This window comes from Sorex fumeus, unplaced genomic scaffold, assembly GCF_029834395.1.
Source record: "Sorex fumeus unplaced genomic scaffold, SorFum_2.1 ptg000063l, whole genome shotgun sequence".
Lineage (NCBI taxonomy): Eukaryota > Metazoa > Chordata > Mammalia > Eulipotyphla > Soricidae > Sorex > Sorex fumeus.
The window spans coordinates 38,299,302-38,315,770 of record NW_026606120.1 but is presented as its reverse complement, the minus strand read 5'-3'; the positions used below and the strand labels follow the sequence as shown (position 1 = coordinate 38,315,770).

Sequence of the window (16,469 nt, the reverse complement as noted above, 5' to 3'; positions counted from 1 at the left end):
TGGCAGCAGCACTGAGAGTGGCCCCTGTGTCTCTGAACACAGTTTGGGAGGTGACCCTCTCTTCAAAGATATGTTTTAGAATAATCATTCCCCGGGAAAGAAAACAGAGTGTTCTCCAGTGAACAACAGCAAGCAAAACAAATTTGGTTAAATTACAGTGCTTTTGAAGAGCCTGTCCTGTGATGACAGAGAGCCAGCTGGTGCTGGACAGTCACTGTGGCCTGAGAAGAGGGTCCATGACAGAGCAGAAAAGCCACTCACCTTTTTGAGCTTCTCTCTTCTCACTCCGGCATCAGCAGCCCTGCACGTTATGAAGGGTGGCTTGAAAACAATCTGTGCAGGCAAAGATTCATTCACAGCATATATAAGATTCTCCAAAGTGGCTCATTTTTCTATAAGGGACAGCCTCCTCCAGTGTTCTTTTTACTGCTTCTGATTATACCAATTAGAAGGCTTAAAGCAGGTGCTAATGTGTCTTTAACACTTTTCCTTAACACCTGCAGATTCCCAGTTGTTTAAGAAAGTGAATGCAGTGTGGTAGCTGCAATCAGCAAAGAGCTGCATTTGAATCTTTGAATCACAATAAGTAGTAAGCAGGTTAATGCAGTTCAGAGTGATGGTCAAATGACTGAAAAAAACAAATCTGGATCCTTCTCTTAACATATGATCCTTTATTTCCACCCAGGTTGCAGCAAATTGCATAATTTCATTTCATGTTGAGTAAAGTCAGAAGGATGAGTTCAAATTGTTTTCTCTAATCTGTGGTCTATAGAATGTCTTGTCTAAGGAATGGTAGGTATCAAAAGTAAGCAAAACATTAGATGTAGATTAGAAACAAACATGCTAAGTAGAGAATTGGAGGTGGGGAGCAAAAGAGGAGGCCTGAAGCAACACAGGGCAAGGTCCAGGGGTCTTGGTGCCTCTATGGTGTAGGGAGACAGGTCTCTGAATATAGTTAAACCAATAGACCAAACATAACTAAAAGCATGGCACCCAAACCACAGTAGTTAATCTTAAAGACTTATCTGTCAGGAAGTCAGGATGGAGGGTGAAAGGAACCTAGGATCACTGGTGATGGGGTGGGGTCATGGGGTGGTGGAATATGCCTGAAACCCTACTGTAAACAACTTTGTAAGTGATTATGTGTACATATTATGTACAGATGCCCCAGCCAGAGATTCCACAGCCCAAGAATGGTACAAGAAACGCAACACAAATGGGTGAGGGGGATCGTTTCTCCTTAGAACTCCAAAGACCTTATTTTTCCTAAAATTCTGATTATGAATTTAGCTCATTATTTTGGAAACGCATATTAACTGCACAGTTCTGGGGAAAAGTGTGAAGTCGGTGACTTTTGGGGGCTCCTGTTGCTTCTTTTCTTTATTGGCAGTGAGCCATCATGGCTTGTCTGCCCTGTCAATAAGGCTTTCAAAGTTTTCTTCTGAATTTCCTGCACAGCTCTTCCTACTTGTATGTGCACAGGCCATAACTGTCTATGGCAAAACCATGCTGCCCTTTCTGCACAGAAGCCTTTTACACTTACTGTGCCATCATCCCTCTCAATTGTTGGATACCTTCTGGCCAGCATTTTGGTTCAGTATGCAACATCTTCCCTGAACAAATTAGTAAGTAAGCCTAATTTGAAGGTTCTGTCATATCACAACCTAAACAGTGTGCATTCCTAGTTGAATTAGGATAATTCATTTGTATGTAATTCATTTGCATATATTGTATAATCTATACATTAGCTTCTATAGGTAAAGGTGATGCTTTATTCTGAATCTAAGTCTCTTCCTCTTCTGTAAGATGGTGATATGCTACTTATATAATCTACTTGTATAATCCTGCATTAGGGTCCTGACATCCCATATTGCTGACCTCTCAGACCCCACAATTAGCATAGATTGAACAGCCTCCAGCAATATAGGCAATATACACAGAGGGGATGGGTTGAAATCCTAGTTGCCTCCTTTTGTCAGTCTTTCTCAGCTGATTTCTACCTGTCACCATCAGACTGGATTGATGTATTGCTTTCGGCAGCTGTTTTAACTGAGTATCTGCCAGGCAGTCACAGATGTGAAATGAATCTCAGGTGGTTTAGTACCAGATGCTGGGACATCTTCCTGCTGCCTGTGCTAAGTGGAGACTGGGAGGAGGGTGGTCTTCACTTCTGGAGAAGGGGATTTGGTACAGGATATCCTTCTGCTCTGAGATTATTTGATGTCTAGTAATGCTTTTTGCTCAATTCCAGAGCTCTCAGGGCTTAGTAAGATAACTGACTAGGCAGGGGCCAAATGACCAAAGCGTCTACATAACTATATGAGCTGAGCGTGTGAGCAAGTCGCTTCTATCCCTTAGAACTTAATGCCCTCAGCAGGAAAATGAGGGAAAAGCAAGAAGAAGCATGAACTTTGTTTTTTCAAACTCTAGCATTTTGTGTCTGTGTGAGACCAGGTGGAGTGACAGACGCTGGAATCCAACAGATGAGAGTCAGGTCCATATTCTACCCCCCTGCTGACTTTAGGCAAGCTGCTCAACCTCTCCAAGCCTGTTTCTTCCCTTTTAGTTGGGATAGAAAAGCAGTTACATGTCCATTTCATGTGAGAAATAAGGAGAGTAATGCCTAGTGTAATACTTGGTGTTCATAGATTCTTATGCACCTAATGAAAATGACCTTTTATGACTAATAAACTTTTCTGTCATTTTAAATCTAAAGCAGCTGCTTCAAATTTTAGTAGTTTGTATGCAGTCTTATACTTCTCTCCACCTTGAGATTTTTAATTCTTAAGAATATGGTGCTGCAGTGCTGGAGAGATGAGTGCAGCAGACAGAGTGCGTGCCTTCCACGCAGCTGTCCTGGGTTTGATCCCCACAACCCCACTGGTTCCCTGAGCTCCTCCAGGAGTGATCTCTGGGCACTGTTGAGTGTGGCCCAAAAGCCAAAAAAAAAGAGCAGTGCTGCAGAACAGCTCTCGCTGCCCAGTTCCTGACCCCTTGCTGGACTCCGCTCCCTTCCTCTTCCTTAGCAGAGAGGCAGTCAGCCAGCACAGAACCGTTTCTCTCCCTTCGGATCTTTGCACAGACTGTCCCCTCTGTATTATTCTTTCAACAGTATTTCTTTTTTTTCTTTCTTTTTTACTTTTTGAAACCACACCTGGAAGTGTTCAGGGCTTGCTCCCGGCTCTGTGCTCAGGGATCACTCTTCGCAGAGCTCAGAGGAACATAGTGTCACGAATTGAAGCCAGGTTGGTGGTGTATAAGGCAAGCGCCGTACCCATTAGATCATCACTGTGGCCCATTCTACAGTGGTCTTTGACTCTCTTTTCTCCTAGATTAGGTCTCTATTTTTATTAATTTTTCATTTGATTGAGTTTTGGGTACAGTAGTGCTCAAGCTACTGGGTATCCCCAGATGTGCCTAGGTCCTAGTCCTGGCTCTGTGCTCAGGAATCGCTCCTGGGGGTGCTTGGGGAGCCATATGTATTTCTGTACCAAGTCTCTGATCATTGATCTCCCTTTTCAATTTATCTTTTAATTTAGTCACTGTGAATTACAAAGTTATTTCTTATTGGGCTTCAGGCACACAATGTTTCAATATCAGTTGTTTACCACTTTCTTCACTGCCCCTGCCACCCGTTTGCCTCTTACCCACCAGTCTTTCTCTATGAGAGGTACTTTTTTATTTTTTATGACTTTGGCACTGTGCCTTACAGTACTGTTATTGATAGGATTTCCCGCATAACACTTTATGTACTGCCTTCAGCTCCCTCTCCTGCTTGAAACTTCTTACCACATAGCCCCTTCCCTGACCTGTTCCCCTGCCTCTCCAAGGGGCATGCTTTCTACCAACACCAGTTTTTTATGCTCTTTGTTTCCGTTGCTTTGGGGCGTTAGTTATTCCACCATCGTTTCTTTGTATCCTGCACATGAGATCATTCAGTGTCTGTCTGTCTCCCTCTGACTAATTTCAGTCAACATGATACAACTCCCCAGATCCGTTCATGATGCAGAAAATTGCATGATTTTATCTTATGGCCAGGAATATTCCATTGTGTATATGTTCCAAAGTTTCTTCATCCAGTTATCTATTCTTGGACATTTGGGTTGTTTTCAGATTTTGGCTATTGTGATTAGTGCTGCAAGGAACATAGGAGTGCAAATGTCTTTTCTCCATTTCGTTTTTGTTCCTTTAGGGTATATTCCAACAAGTGGAATTGATGGGTCTAATGGGAGCTCAATTTCTAGTTTTATTAGGAATGTCTGTATTGTTTTTCAGAAATGCTTGACCAACCAGTGTTCCCACTGGCACTGAATAAGGGCCCACTAGTCTCCACAACCCCACCAACACTAGTCAGCCAAGTTCTTTTTGACATATGCCAGTGTCTGTGGTGTGAGATCATAGATCTCCCTTTAAATGGCAGCTCCTCGTAGAGGGCTGCTGTGATCTTCTAGTAAATTCCTCTCAGTTCTATCATCCGTATTAATTCCAGTTATCTAGCTGCTGTCTTCATTTCTCCCCCTAGAATCTACATTTAATCAAGTAAATCTCCTTTTATATTTATCCCTTGTCTATATTTATGCCCCCAGTACTTATCATTGATCTAGCTACAAAGCAAACGTGTAGCCATTATTTGGGGGTTAATTCATGAATAGATAATAGAATATATTTTTATAATTCTGTACTAGAAGACCTTCAGAACTCAGATTCTACTTGAAGCAATATAAATCTCTGTAAGGGGTACAGAGATTGATCAGCCAGAGTCTGACTATGGGTACCCCACCCTTGACAGCTGCTCTTGACATGCAGAGTAAGCCCAAGTTAATAGTCATGCATGGGTAGAGTTGAAGTAAGTGGGATAGGGATGGCTTGTATTAGTGGTGAAAGAAGTTTTCTTGCAGGAAAGGCACATGAGTTAAGCTTTGAAATGTAAAAAGCTCTCTAGGCAGAGATGGGATTAGAATGGGAAAATACCCATACACTGAGGAATGAAAGGGCAAAATCTAATGGAAATTTTTTATTTAGAGGAGAGGAATGAATAATATGCTAATGAGGGGTATCCATTCAACAGAAGAACTCAGAATAAATCCCTGGAAGAAGAAATACAATCCTTTTTATGCAGCCTTTGGATACAGGGCAATTGGAGGTATCTGAGTGATTCATTGATGCCAGGATGGAGCCCAGAGGAACAGACTGGGCTTCATTCTCCAGGAAGTTGGGGAGGATGAGAGGCAATGAGTTGGAGGAAATGACAGTTGGCTCCTGAGTCTGACCTGCAAGCCTGAATGAAACCCTGATTAAGAGTTGCATAGATGGGAGAACTGTCTTGCTTTTTAGATCCCAGCGTGATTTTGCTCCCCAAGCTAAAGCATTGAGTTTTCTAATGTATGGAAAAGGACTATGATTTAAAAAAAAGAAAATTATAGAATTAAAACAGTTTATTCCTAATGCCATTAAGCACACTGATTTTATGAGTACGTGAGTGAACCAGAAGTGGTTTTAAAAATGAAGTTTAAGCTCTTCAAAAGACACTTGAAGGCATTTTAAACAACTCTCCCTTATAAACACCCAGTTTGTAGGCTCCTGAATTTTCATCTCTTCTACTGTGGAGGCTATTAGGCGTATAAAGTGCTGACTCGCCTCCCCATTGGTTCCTCGCCACTCACTGCTGAGCCTCTCCTCACCTGGATCAATCAGATCTGGGGCAATCTCCCTTGAATTTATGGCCTGGTGGATCAGGAGAAGATTCTGGCATATATGATGAGGGCAGGACCAGAAGGGAACCAGTGCAATCTTGACACTTGCTCAGAAGTTTTAGAGGTGGAGCCAGAGCCATTAATGCAGGGCTCAGGGTGTTTGTCTTACATGCGGCCGTTCTGGGTTCCATCCCCAGCATCCTATATGGTCCCTTGTACACTGCTAGGAGTAATTCCTGAGTGCCGAGCCAGGAATAATCCCTCAGTACTGCCAGGTATGACCCCAAAAGCAAAAAAAAAATTAGTTTCAGATGCAGTTAAGCAGGTCAGGTGATGATGAGAAGAAGCTTCCTGTGGTTTCTCGACAGGTTTAGGAGCAGAAGGAAAGCTGGGGAAGACGGCTCACTTGGGTCTGTGATAGCATCACAGCCATAACCACAGCCTCCGGGGCCTTCATGGAGAGTCTCTCTAGGCCAGAAGACAAGGAGCTCTTCATTAAAGACTCAGAAAAATGCGCTGCAAAGACAGAACTCTTCTCTAGCCCACGTTTGCAGTATGTGCTTCCACTTACTGAGGTTGTGCAGAGGGCCTGCTACCATGACAGGTTCCAGGACTACAGCTGTAGTCACCTTGCACACATTTCTAATATAATTGTGTGCTCCCTGTTGCTTGTTAATATCCTCATCTGTTTAAACAGAAGTCCTTAAACTGGCACAGACTACTCCTGAGGGATTCTAGGTGTTGTCCTTTGCTCACTTGGGGAGATTCTTGGGCCTCATTTTAGACTGAATTTCACCCAAATATTTAAGAATGTTCCCTATAATTAGCATTTTAAGGCAAGATCTCTAAGTGATAATGAAAATCAAGTTTGAGAAGTATTGGCATAGAGTGGTGAAATATGTTTTGTTTGTATTTGATTTGACTTAGCATAGGTTTTGTGGAGTGAATATAGTGCCAGTGACATGTAATGAACAAGGGTAAATGGTCTCAGAATGATCTGAGCACAAAAAAAACTTGATCAATCATCCAGTCATTCAGTATGCCTTTATTCTGAGCCCAAGAACCTCTAGAAGTCTGTGAAACAAATTACAGCTCAGTTTGAGATGGATGTAACTTATCATGAAGGCCAAGAGCTGGCAAAGGGACCCAATCACAAGCCCCAGTAGTAGGGAAGGTGAGTTAAAGGGTGGCTTAGTTCACTCTCTGTTGGGTGCAGGAAATAGAGAAGAGGAACTAGTAAATGATACAGAATAGGAGATCGTCCTCAATGGATTCATATGTGTGCTGTTCCAAGTGTAGCCTCTCTGTGTTCCCACCAGCTCACTACAAAATCCTACCTCTAAAAATTTAATTTGGGCCAATAAATATATTCTAAGCTATGAGCCAGCAAGGTAATACAGGGGTTAATTTGCTTGCCTTTTATGTACCTAATACTGGCTCAAATTACCAGCACCATGTATGGCCTCCTGATTATTGCCAATGGATACTCCTGAGCATAGAGCCTGTACTAGCTTCTGAGCATCTCTGGGTGTAGCACCCCCCCCCCCAAAGTAAAGAGTCCCAAAGCAAAGGAAGGGCTGTCTGTTATATTCTAATGTAAATTGATTGACAGAGGCTCCCCATAAGAGAACTAAGAAAGGATAAGGGAGCTGAGGACATAGAGGCTTAGGAAGAGGCGGGCTGGGACACACTGGGCTTTGGGGATAACCAGGAGCAGCTCAGAGCCACTGTAGATCATGTTCGTCTTGACTTGGGGAGGCAGAGCTGGGAGTGCACCACAAGAAAACTTCGAGGACGTTTGTCTCATCTCAGAGTTGGATATGCAGACTGTGTCCCTGTTCCTGCCCAACTCCCATCGTGGCTCCCACGGAAACTACCTGACCTCAGGCCCAAGGCCTTCTAGTCTCGGGCAGAAGTTTTCAGTCTCATGTGATGACCTACCTTTCTACATATCACCACATCCCTGACCCTGTTGTCTTTGATTTTATGCCTCTCCAATTCTCCTGGTTCTCTCTAACCTCTCTGCGCTTTCCCTAAAGGAAAGCTCATCTACTGGGACCCCTCCCTGGGATTCTCAGCCAACCAATAGGGGGTTGGAGGTTGTTCAATGCAAGAGCACAAGAATGTGGTGCTGCTCGGGTCGTCTAGTGCTGGTACCAGGATTCCCTGGGCCACCTTGTCAGTGCTGGGACTACCCACTCGTACCACATGGTGGTTGGGATACCGTGTGGTACTGGAAATCAAACCGCGGTCAACTCTGGGTAAAGCATGGCTTTAACTCCAGTACTTTCTCTCCATCTCTGATTCTCATCTCTTAACTATTGTTGCTCCTGTTAGTTCTTCTTCTTGACTCATAAGTATCTCACCCGTATCCTGTCTTACCTACCATCTCTATTCATGGATTTATTTATTCAGCAATCGTTATTGGAAAACTACTCCTTATGCCCTGTGTGATTTCCAAGTCAAATTTTAGCCTAGATTTTTTAAAAATTTCCATACCATAAACTAGATTGTCTTCAAGTAGTTCACATTTATAGTATATATATTTATTGGTCAGAGCAATAGCATAGCGGGTAGGGCATTTGCCTTGCATGCCGCCAACCCCAGTTCTATTCCTCCACCTCTCTCGGAGAGCCCGGCAAGCTACTGAGAGCATTCCGCCCACACAGCAAAGCCTGGCAAGCTACCCATGCATATTCGATATGCCAAAAACAGTAACAACAAGTCTCACAATGGAGACATTATTGGTGCCTGCTCGAGCAAATCAGTGAACAATGGGAGGATAGTGCTACAGTGCTATATTTATTATTCATAATAAAAATACCTATAATAAGTGGTTCTTGAGACAAGATTTCTGGAACAAATGAATTTTTCATTCAAGATTAAGTTTTTATTCCCTCCAATCTTCCCTCCCCCTTCCCTTTTTTGTTGTTTGTGTTGGTGTGAAGACCAGGAGCTGCACCTGAGCTTGGCTATAATGCTCATGGAGGCACATGTCAGGTTGTAGTACTCGCACACCCAGCCTTGGTGCTCACTGAGCTTCAGTTGTGATATTCACCCACTTGTTTCCTGGGCTGCTCTTAGTTGAGGCATGTGAGTTACAGTTGTGACACCTCCTGGAGTCCTCTGTGGTACTCGCACACTGCTCAGCAGAGGTGCTCTTCATTTTAGGTGCCTGGTTAGCTAGAGGCCACACCGCTTCTTGTGGTGGGTACACACACTTGACTGGGTGCAACTAGCAATCACTTGAGGTGTCAGGAGTTGCTCTAAGCCACTGCAGTATTGCTCCAGTATTGCAAAGGGTTGTTAAGGAAATTATCATCAGAAAGAAACTGTGTGGAAATAGAACATTGGAGAAGAAGCAGAGTAGGGAGGAGAAGAAACTAGCAAAGATGTGGTCTCAGATAAAGTTTAGCTGGAAACTCTGGATCGTAAGTCATACTCAGAGGTGCCTCACTGAGCCTGAAGACTCTGAGCTTTGTTACCCCTGTATATACAAAATAATGACTTTCTGTGTGCAGGGACTGGGGAGGGGAATCAGGGTGGGAAGGTCTAGCTACTTAAAACTCTTAAAAAGTCCCACCTGTTAGCCAAAGGCAAACTCTATAGATGGTTCCAGGCATAAGTCAGTAGCTACAGCACTCAGAGCTGGGTCTAGGGGCAGTAAAGATGCTCTCTAAGGAACACCAAATGTGACATTGGTGGCCCCAGCTCTGTGGGTTGTGACCTCATAACAATAGCAACAACTGATAAAAAAAAAAAAAAGAACCCTCCATGGACCAGTCTTCTGCCCCCGCGCCTGGCTGTTCCTCGCCGGGGCCCGTTGGAGGGGAGCGGGTTGAGCTTTCCTCCCCGCCCCGACCAGGGCTCTGGCAGCCGAAGACCTCCAGGACCAGCCACCACCATGCTGAGACCACTCTCCGCACACATGAAGGTACTGGCAGAGGGACACATCCACGCGGGTTCCGGGGCCGAGATCTCCCAGCCTACTCGGATTGGAGTCGAGCATCCTCCACCCAGATCCTCCAAATTCCAGTAGGCGGGGGTCACACCCACCACCTGGCCCCCTGGCGCCTTGTAATCCCATCAACGGCCAAGACTCAGAGACTATAAAATCCAGCTCCCGGAACTGCGCGGCCGCGAATGACATCTTATCAGGACATCTTTTTATGACATCTTATTATCTCATTCCTACTTTGGACAAACTTGCAGGCTATTGAATGTAGCCTGCCCACAGGGCAGAGTCTGGCAAACTCCCCGTGGCGTACCAAATATGCCAAATACCAGTAACAATGATGGGTCTCATTCTCCTAAAGAGCCTTGAATATAATCTCAGGGTTAGGATGAAAGAGACGTTACTGGGGCCTGCTCGAGGCAATCGATGAATAACAGGATGATGAAATGAAATGAAAAATGAAATGGACCAAAAGTATCTCATGCAGCCCCAAAGTCTTCTATAGTACAAACTGTGTCTGATACCATCATAAGGGCTTTCTCTGTATTAGTAAACTTAATCTATAAAATAACTTTGTCATTTGGTACTCATATTCAAGTCTTACAGCACTAAGGTGTAGAGAAGTTAAAAGTTACTTGCTTAAGGTTTCTCTAGGAAAATATTAGAGCCAGGATTCAGAGCAAGGAACACTCCCTCCAGATTCCATGCCCTTAGTCGCTACCCCTGCTTTCTCAGCACCTTAAAGTTTTGCATGTGCTGGACACTAGGCACTTGGAATAATGTGCTATCTAACCACTGAGACAGTGAAAGGAATACAAAATTCATGATGACTCACTTAAAGGTTACTTTCCATTCAGGGAAGATGAACAATAACTGAATAAGTAAAATATACAAACCAGAGGATAGTGCTAAGGAGAAAAGTAAATCAGGGAAGAGAGGTAGGAGTGCGGGGTACCAGCTGAGGCTTCAAATGCAGTAACTGGAGGGTGACTTGACCTAGGAAGCATTTTAATTTCTCTGCCTCTCTTCCACTCTCTGTTTGGCTGATCCCTGTTTACTTTCCTTCAGCACAGCTGGGAGCTAATCGCTCTGAACCACCTGATCCTGTTCCTTCCCTGAATGACACCCCTCAGTGATTTCTCCTTGCCCTTGGCATGAATACAGCTCTGCCTACCATGCAAGGCACATCCTGGTTTCAGAACTGTCTCTATTCCAGTTTTTTTATTCTTTGAAGGCCTAGTTCTGCCATTGTAGTGTCCTGGGCAAGATAACGCACTAAAAATTAATGTATCTAGTTAATAAACATCTGAGCCTGAGCTGCCACTCATGGTAAAGTATAAGATACTAGATTAGACTCCCAGGCACTTTTGGGTGAACTGTGTGGCCCCTAAGCTTTGTCACCCATAACACCAGAGAGCAGCAGCAACAGTGAACACATTGTACCCTCTTTGACTTTGACAAATATATCTCCTAGCGGCCTAACAATTTCAAATTGAGATTTGTTGGATTGCTCTAGCTTCTATGCTAGAACAGCCCCCAGTTTCATACTCTGCCTCCCTCTGTGTTCACCCCCCCAGCTTAGTCCTGTATTATAAGGGATTTCACTCATGCAGGTGGGCATCCCAGCCCCTACAGCCATTCTGACCAGATCCTTGCAAGGGGCAACTTCAGTGTGCTCATGCTTCCCCTGGGGTAATTGGATTTAGGAAGTGTCCGAGGCTCAGGAAGAGCCTAAGGGACCCTTGGGCAAACCATTTTAGGTTTCCAGAGCTTGATCTAGAAGCAGAAGTGGTCATCTGGACAAGTGTTTTTGTGTCCTGGAGAGAGGATCTGTAAGAATGGGGCTGGATCAAAGCCCCAGAGCCATAGATTGCAGAAAGGATGGTTTCTGCTTGGGTTCCTCATTTTCTCCAAATCTTGTTAGCACCCTGATATCTTCACTGCTGCCACTATACCACAGATACTAATTATGAAAATACAAGAAGGGAAGTGGAATAGGTATAACACTGTCTAGGAACCTGTGTGTAGGCTATAAAGTCAGTGGTTCTGATTTTGACTCAGCCATTTGCTAGTCATGCGCTCTTTAGCAGGCTTCTGTGCCTCAGTTCCACCCCTTACATGGAGATGTTCTACGTTTATAAGGTATTGAGAGAATAAACTTAACTTGTCAGGAGACCAATAATACTCCTAGAATATGCCCCACATATAATAAGTTGGGTATTACAGGGTCTTCCCACTTCACTCGTTACTCGAAGACAAGCACCGTGGAGGTGAAGTTGTTTCCACCCAAAGATGGCTCTCAGATTTCAGCATTCAGCCCCTGAGTCTCCTTTCCTAGCTCCAGAGGGAATGAGAACTTCCTGGAGAATACCTGATTCCTACTTTCAGGTGTTTGAAATGACTGTTAATAATGAATCACGTGATATAGACCGCCACATTTAGATGATGAAGTAGTCAAACACCAGCTCTCTTTTGCAAGCTTGATTATTTGCTTTTAAGGATGGATATTTGTCATTTTATCATAAATGTAAGTGATGAAACCTGAGGGAAAGGAAAACCAGTTATTTCTGTTGAAAGGTGAGACCCACAGTTATGTTGTAGCACTTGACATAAATTGGCTTTTCACGCTTGGAGTCAAGCTATAGGAAAGTAGGCCTAATGAGAGAGGCTGTTGAACCCCAAGAGAAAAATGGAAAAGGTGGCTAGAGAGATACATCAAATGGCTGAATAGATGTTTCATATGGGGGATGCCCTAAGTTTATTCCTTAACATTGCATGGTCCCCCTAGCATCACTGGGATTCAACCCTGAGAATTACTGGGTGTGGTTCAAAAAACAAAAAAAAGAAAAAGAAAAATGGGTAAAAGTACTGATCAGATAAGGCACAGAAAAAAATTCTTATGGAACAATAATCTTAGCATCAAAGGTAAAGGTAAAGGTAAAGGCCCTCCCGTTGTTCATCGATTTGCTCGAGCGGGCCCAGTAACGTCTCCATTGGAGATTTTGTGTTACTGTGTTTGGCATATCGAATACTCTTGGTAGCTTGCCACCCGTGATGTATTGTACACGGTCACAGTCCTCCCATTGTTCATCAATTTGCTCGAGCAGGCCCAGTAACGTCTCCATCATGAGACTTGTTGTTACTGTGTTTGGCATATCGAATACATCACAGGTGGCTTGCCAGGCTCTGCCGTGTGGGCGAGATACTCTCGGTAGCTTGCCGGGCTCTCCGAGAGGGGCGGAGGAATCGAACTCAGGTCGGCCATGTTGGCTGCGTGCAAGGCAAATGCCCTACCGCTGTGCTAGTAATCAAAGAATTGGAAATTTAAATGTAAAATTTAAAAAATTCTAGGAAAATGAACAAAGATTTTAAAATGCCTAATTAAATGTTTAATTAGTGACTAGCACTAATAAAAGCACAATAAGTGGGCTCCTCTCATAGCTGGAGAGAGTAACTTCTCACATTGAATGTGAAGTCAACATGCATTTTTAAAAATAAAACAATAATCAGAATGATTAAATCATAGCGTAGGCATAAGATGGACTATTTGTCATTAAATTTAACAGTTTCAAATTAAGATTAGACATAAGAAAAATTATTTTACAGTGAAAAATTGAACACTATGTAAAAAGAAAATGAAGTTCATACAAAAAGTTCAAGAAGGAAATAGGCCAGATACATTCTTACCATTAGCATCTCAGATAGATGTTCGAATATATTAACTTTTATATAATTATGTAGTGTTTCTCTTATAATTGGAAAGAAAATCTATAATTTAAGAAATATTCATATTACTTGAGACAACAGGGCAGAGAAAATTATTTATGAAAGACTCTGGACACTTGCGTCAAGGAAGAGGTGGATCCTTTCTTTTGTGAGACAGGATTTGATGGAAAACCAAAGACTCCATCTCCCTGCCTGCACAGTGTAGTTCTCTGCAGTAATATAACATGGAGTTTTCACACTAGAGAATTTCTCAACTAGAGGCCGAAGTCGACTTCAGGAGGCCTGAACACCTACAGACATGGGAGCTATCTATAGTCTCCACCAGGCTGTGACCGCCTCATCCTGGGTGAGATTTGAGAATGAAGTCTGAAGAGACATTGTGTTCCCTTTTATGGCATAAGTTCTCCAGTTGTGCCTATAGTTAAGTGGCAAGGCATGTCTTATGGTCATGCAACAGGAGACGCAATAGAACCTGGGGAACACAAAATAAACAAAGGACTCTATGGAAATGCTACACCCCTTTTATTAAGATATGATTTAATGAAAGTCTATTTTGAGTTACAAAATAAACAATGAGGTTAAATAAACCAAAAAGAAAAGGTCCTCCAACTACCCAAACATAAACTTTATTCCAAACTGAAGGTTATAACTAGTTCAAACTTTGTACTTTTTTTTTCCCCTTTGAGTTCTTCTCAGTTACAGTTGAATTCCAAATATTTGGTAAACTTTGCTATACCATAAGTTATATTAGTAACATCTTCATTCTCATAGCCTGACTTTTTTTCCTTGGTGTTCTGAATGGTCATTGTCACTTCATCTGATTTTGGTTCCAGTAGTGGCATCTTTTTTCTTAACTTCCTAAAATTTGCCTTTTTAATACCCTATTATCAAGGAAGCACATGTCACATTGACTTATGTTTGTCATTCTACTCAGCCCCACCCTTGGCTACCTGTGAATAAGCAGCATGACTCAGCAATCTGATTCTATAAAAGTTGATGACATACATTCTCAATTACAAGAAATGCGTCTCAGTAAATTGGTGGCATATATATTTGTTCATCTCAAATTAATAGAATAAGCCTAGAGACCTTTATTGAAAAAAAATCTGTTGGCCCAGTTCAGTGCCAGAATGTGCTAGTGTCTACCTTGGATGTGGGTGTGTGGAAGGCTCCTGCCGAAGAACAGCAGGGATCCTAGGGGAGCTAGAGCTAGCAGAAGAGGGAGACAAAGGAACAAACTCAGACACACTTGTGGGTACCCAAACAGTGAGCATCCCAGCAAGTGTAACTGACATGGGGAGAATTGAGACCTTTCTTTTCCATTTTGATTTTAATGTTGATTGAGATTCTGTATTTTACAAGACTGTTATTAATGACTTCTTGTGCATATAATTCCAATACCACACCATCACTAGTGTACCTGAATCTCTCCCCAAAGGACCCTAATTCCCCTCCTTCAACAATCTAAATTCTAAAGTGCTGAGAGAAGGCAGAAGGCCCGTGTCAAATGGGGTTAAACACAGAGGGTTTCTGAGGCAGTAGATTTTGAGTTGAAGTTGAAAGAAGCCAAGAGACCTATTGTGAATTAGGACAGTTGGTCCAGTTCAGATGAAAAGAAATGTGGGTTTCTGGATGCTTTTTGACTTAGTACTCCAAGTCTGAATTGTTCAGTGACGTTCCTGACTTTTTACCCCTCCCCAACAGCGAGGACGTGTGCAAACGTGGCTTCACTGTCATCATCGACATGCGGGGCTCCAAGTGGGACCTCATTAAGCCCCTCCTTAAGACACTGCAGGAAGCCTTTCCAGCTGAGATCCATGTGGCCCTCATCATCAAACCCGACAACTTCTGGCAGAAGCAGAAGACCAATTTTGGCAGCTCCAAATTCATCTTTGAGGTGAGCCAGACCTTTCTTGAACTACCTCCATTCTCTTTTCTTCTGCTGTTCTCCTGTTACCCTCATCTGCTGCTTTTCCTGTGCAGTGATATCCTCCATGATAGAGACTGGTACTACCGGATTCCATGGCCACTGTGATTTAACTATAAAGTCGTGGGAGGAATGAGAGACTCCAACGTTTGTCCCAAATGTCCAGGATCAATGGGGATCCTGCTTACTCTTGCTGAATGCAAGTTGAGATGGTTCTTGTAGGGCAGTTTGTAATTTGTATCAGATTACTTGGAGTGTATATTCATTAATGTAGTCTTTCTTTTAGGAAAGTGTTTTTTATTTTTACCTTTGTAATTTCTTATTTTTTATGTAATTATAGACTAAAAGATCTATAAAAATGTTCACTAGTGTTTTTTCAGTAATATACATTTGTATATACATATATACATAACATATGCACTTATATTGTTCATAGCCTAAATGCCCATGTAGTTTAATAACATTAATACAAACGTTATGAAATAATTAAAATTAATATTTAGATAGTGTCATTGAGATATTCACATATTGCTTTTTAGAAAATGGATTAAATAGTCTGATTAATATAATCTAAAGTATTTTAAGTATATAGATAGAAAAGACTGAGACAGTATTACATGAGATGTTAACAGTAGATTACTAGAGGTGGCTGGGATACAGGTGACTTAATCACATTTCTCTATTTTCTTTTTATTTATTTATTTTTTAAATTTTTATTAGTGAAACACCATGAGGTACAGTTGTAGATTTACAAATTTTTGTGCTTGGGTTTCAATCCCTCCACCAGTGCCCATTTTCCACCACCACAGGTCCCAGCATCCCTCCCACCCCACCCAGCCTCTGTGGGGCATTCCCTTTTGTTCTCTCTCTGCTTTTGGGTGTTGTGGTTTGCAAAAGAAGCATTGAGTGGCAATCATGTTTGGTCTATAGTCTACTTTCAGCATGCTTCTCCCATCCTGGGAGGATCCTCCCAACTCCCTTTATTTGGTGTTCCTTTCCCTATCTGAGCTTCCTTTTCCCCTAGCATGTGTGACTGGCCTCCAAGCCATGGAGCAAAACTCCTGGTACTAATCTTGGCCACTCTTGGGTGTTAGTCTTCTATTTTGTTACTTTATGTTCCCCAGATGAATGCAATCTTTCTATGTCTATCCCTCTCTTTCTGACTCAT

At 42.7% G+C, this 16,469-nt stretch overlaps 1 protein-coding gene across 22 annotated transcripts in view; it reads left to right on the top strand.

Annotated features, from left to right (window-relative positions):
* The window catches only part of KALRN (kalirin RhoGEF kinase), a 792,058-nt gene that overhangs the window by 293,867 nt on the left and 481,722 nt on the right, over positions 1-16,469 (top strand). For all 22 annotated transcript variants that reach the window (XM_056127408.1, XM_056127415.1, XM_056127407.1 and 19 more), the window contains exon 4: positions 15,079-15,271. In XM_056127408.1, coding sequence (XP_055983383.1) covers positions 15,079-15,271 — 193 coding nt within the window. The remainder of the gene's footprint in view (positions 1-15,078; positions 15,272-16,469) is intronic.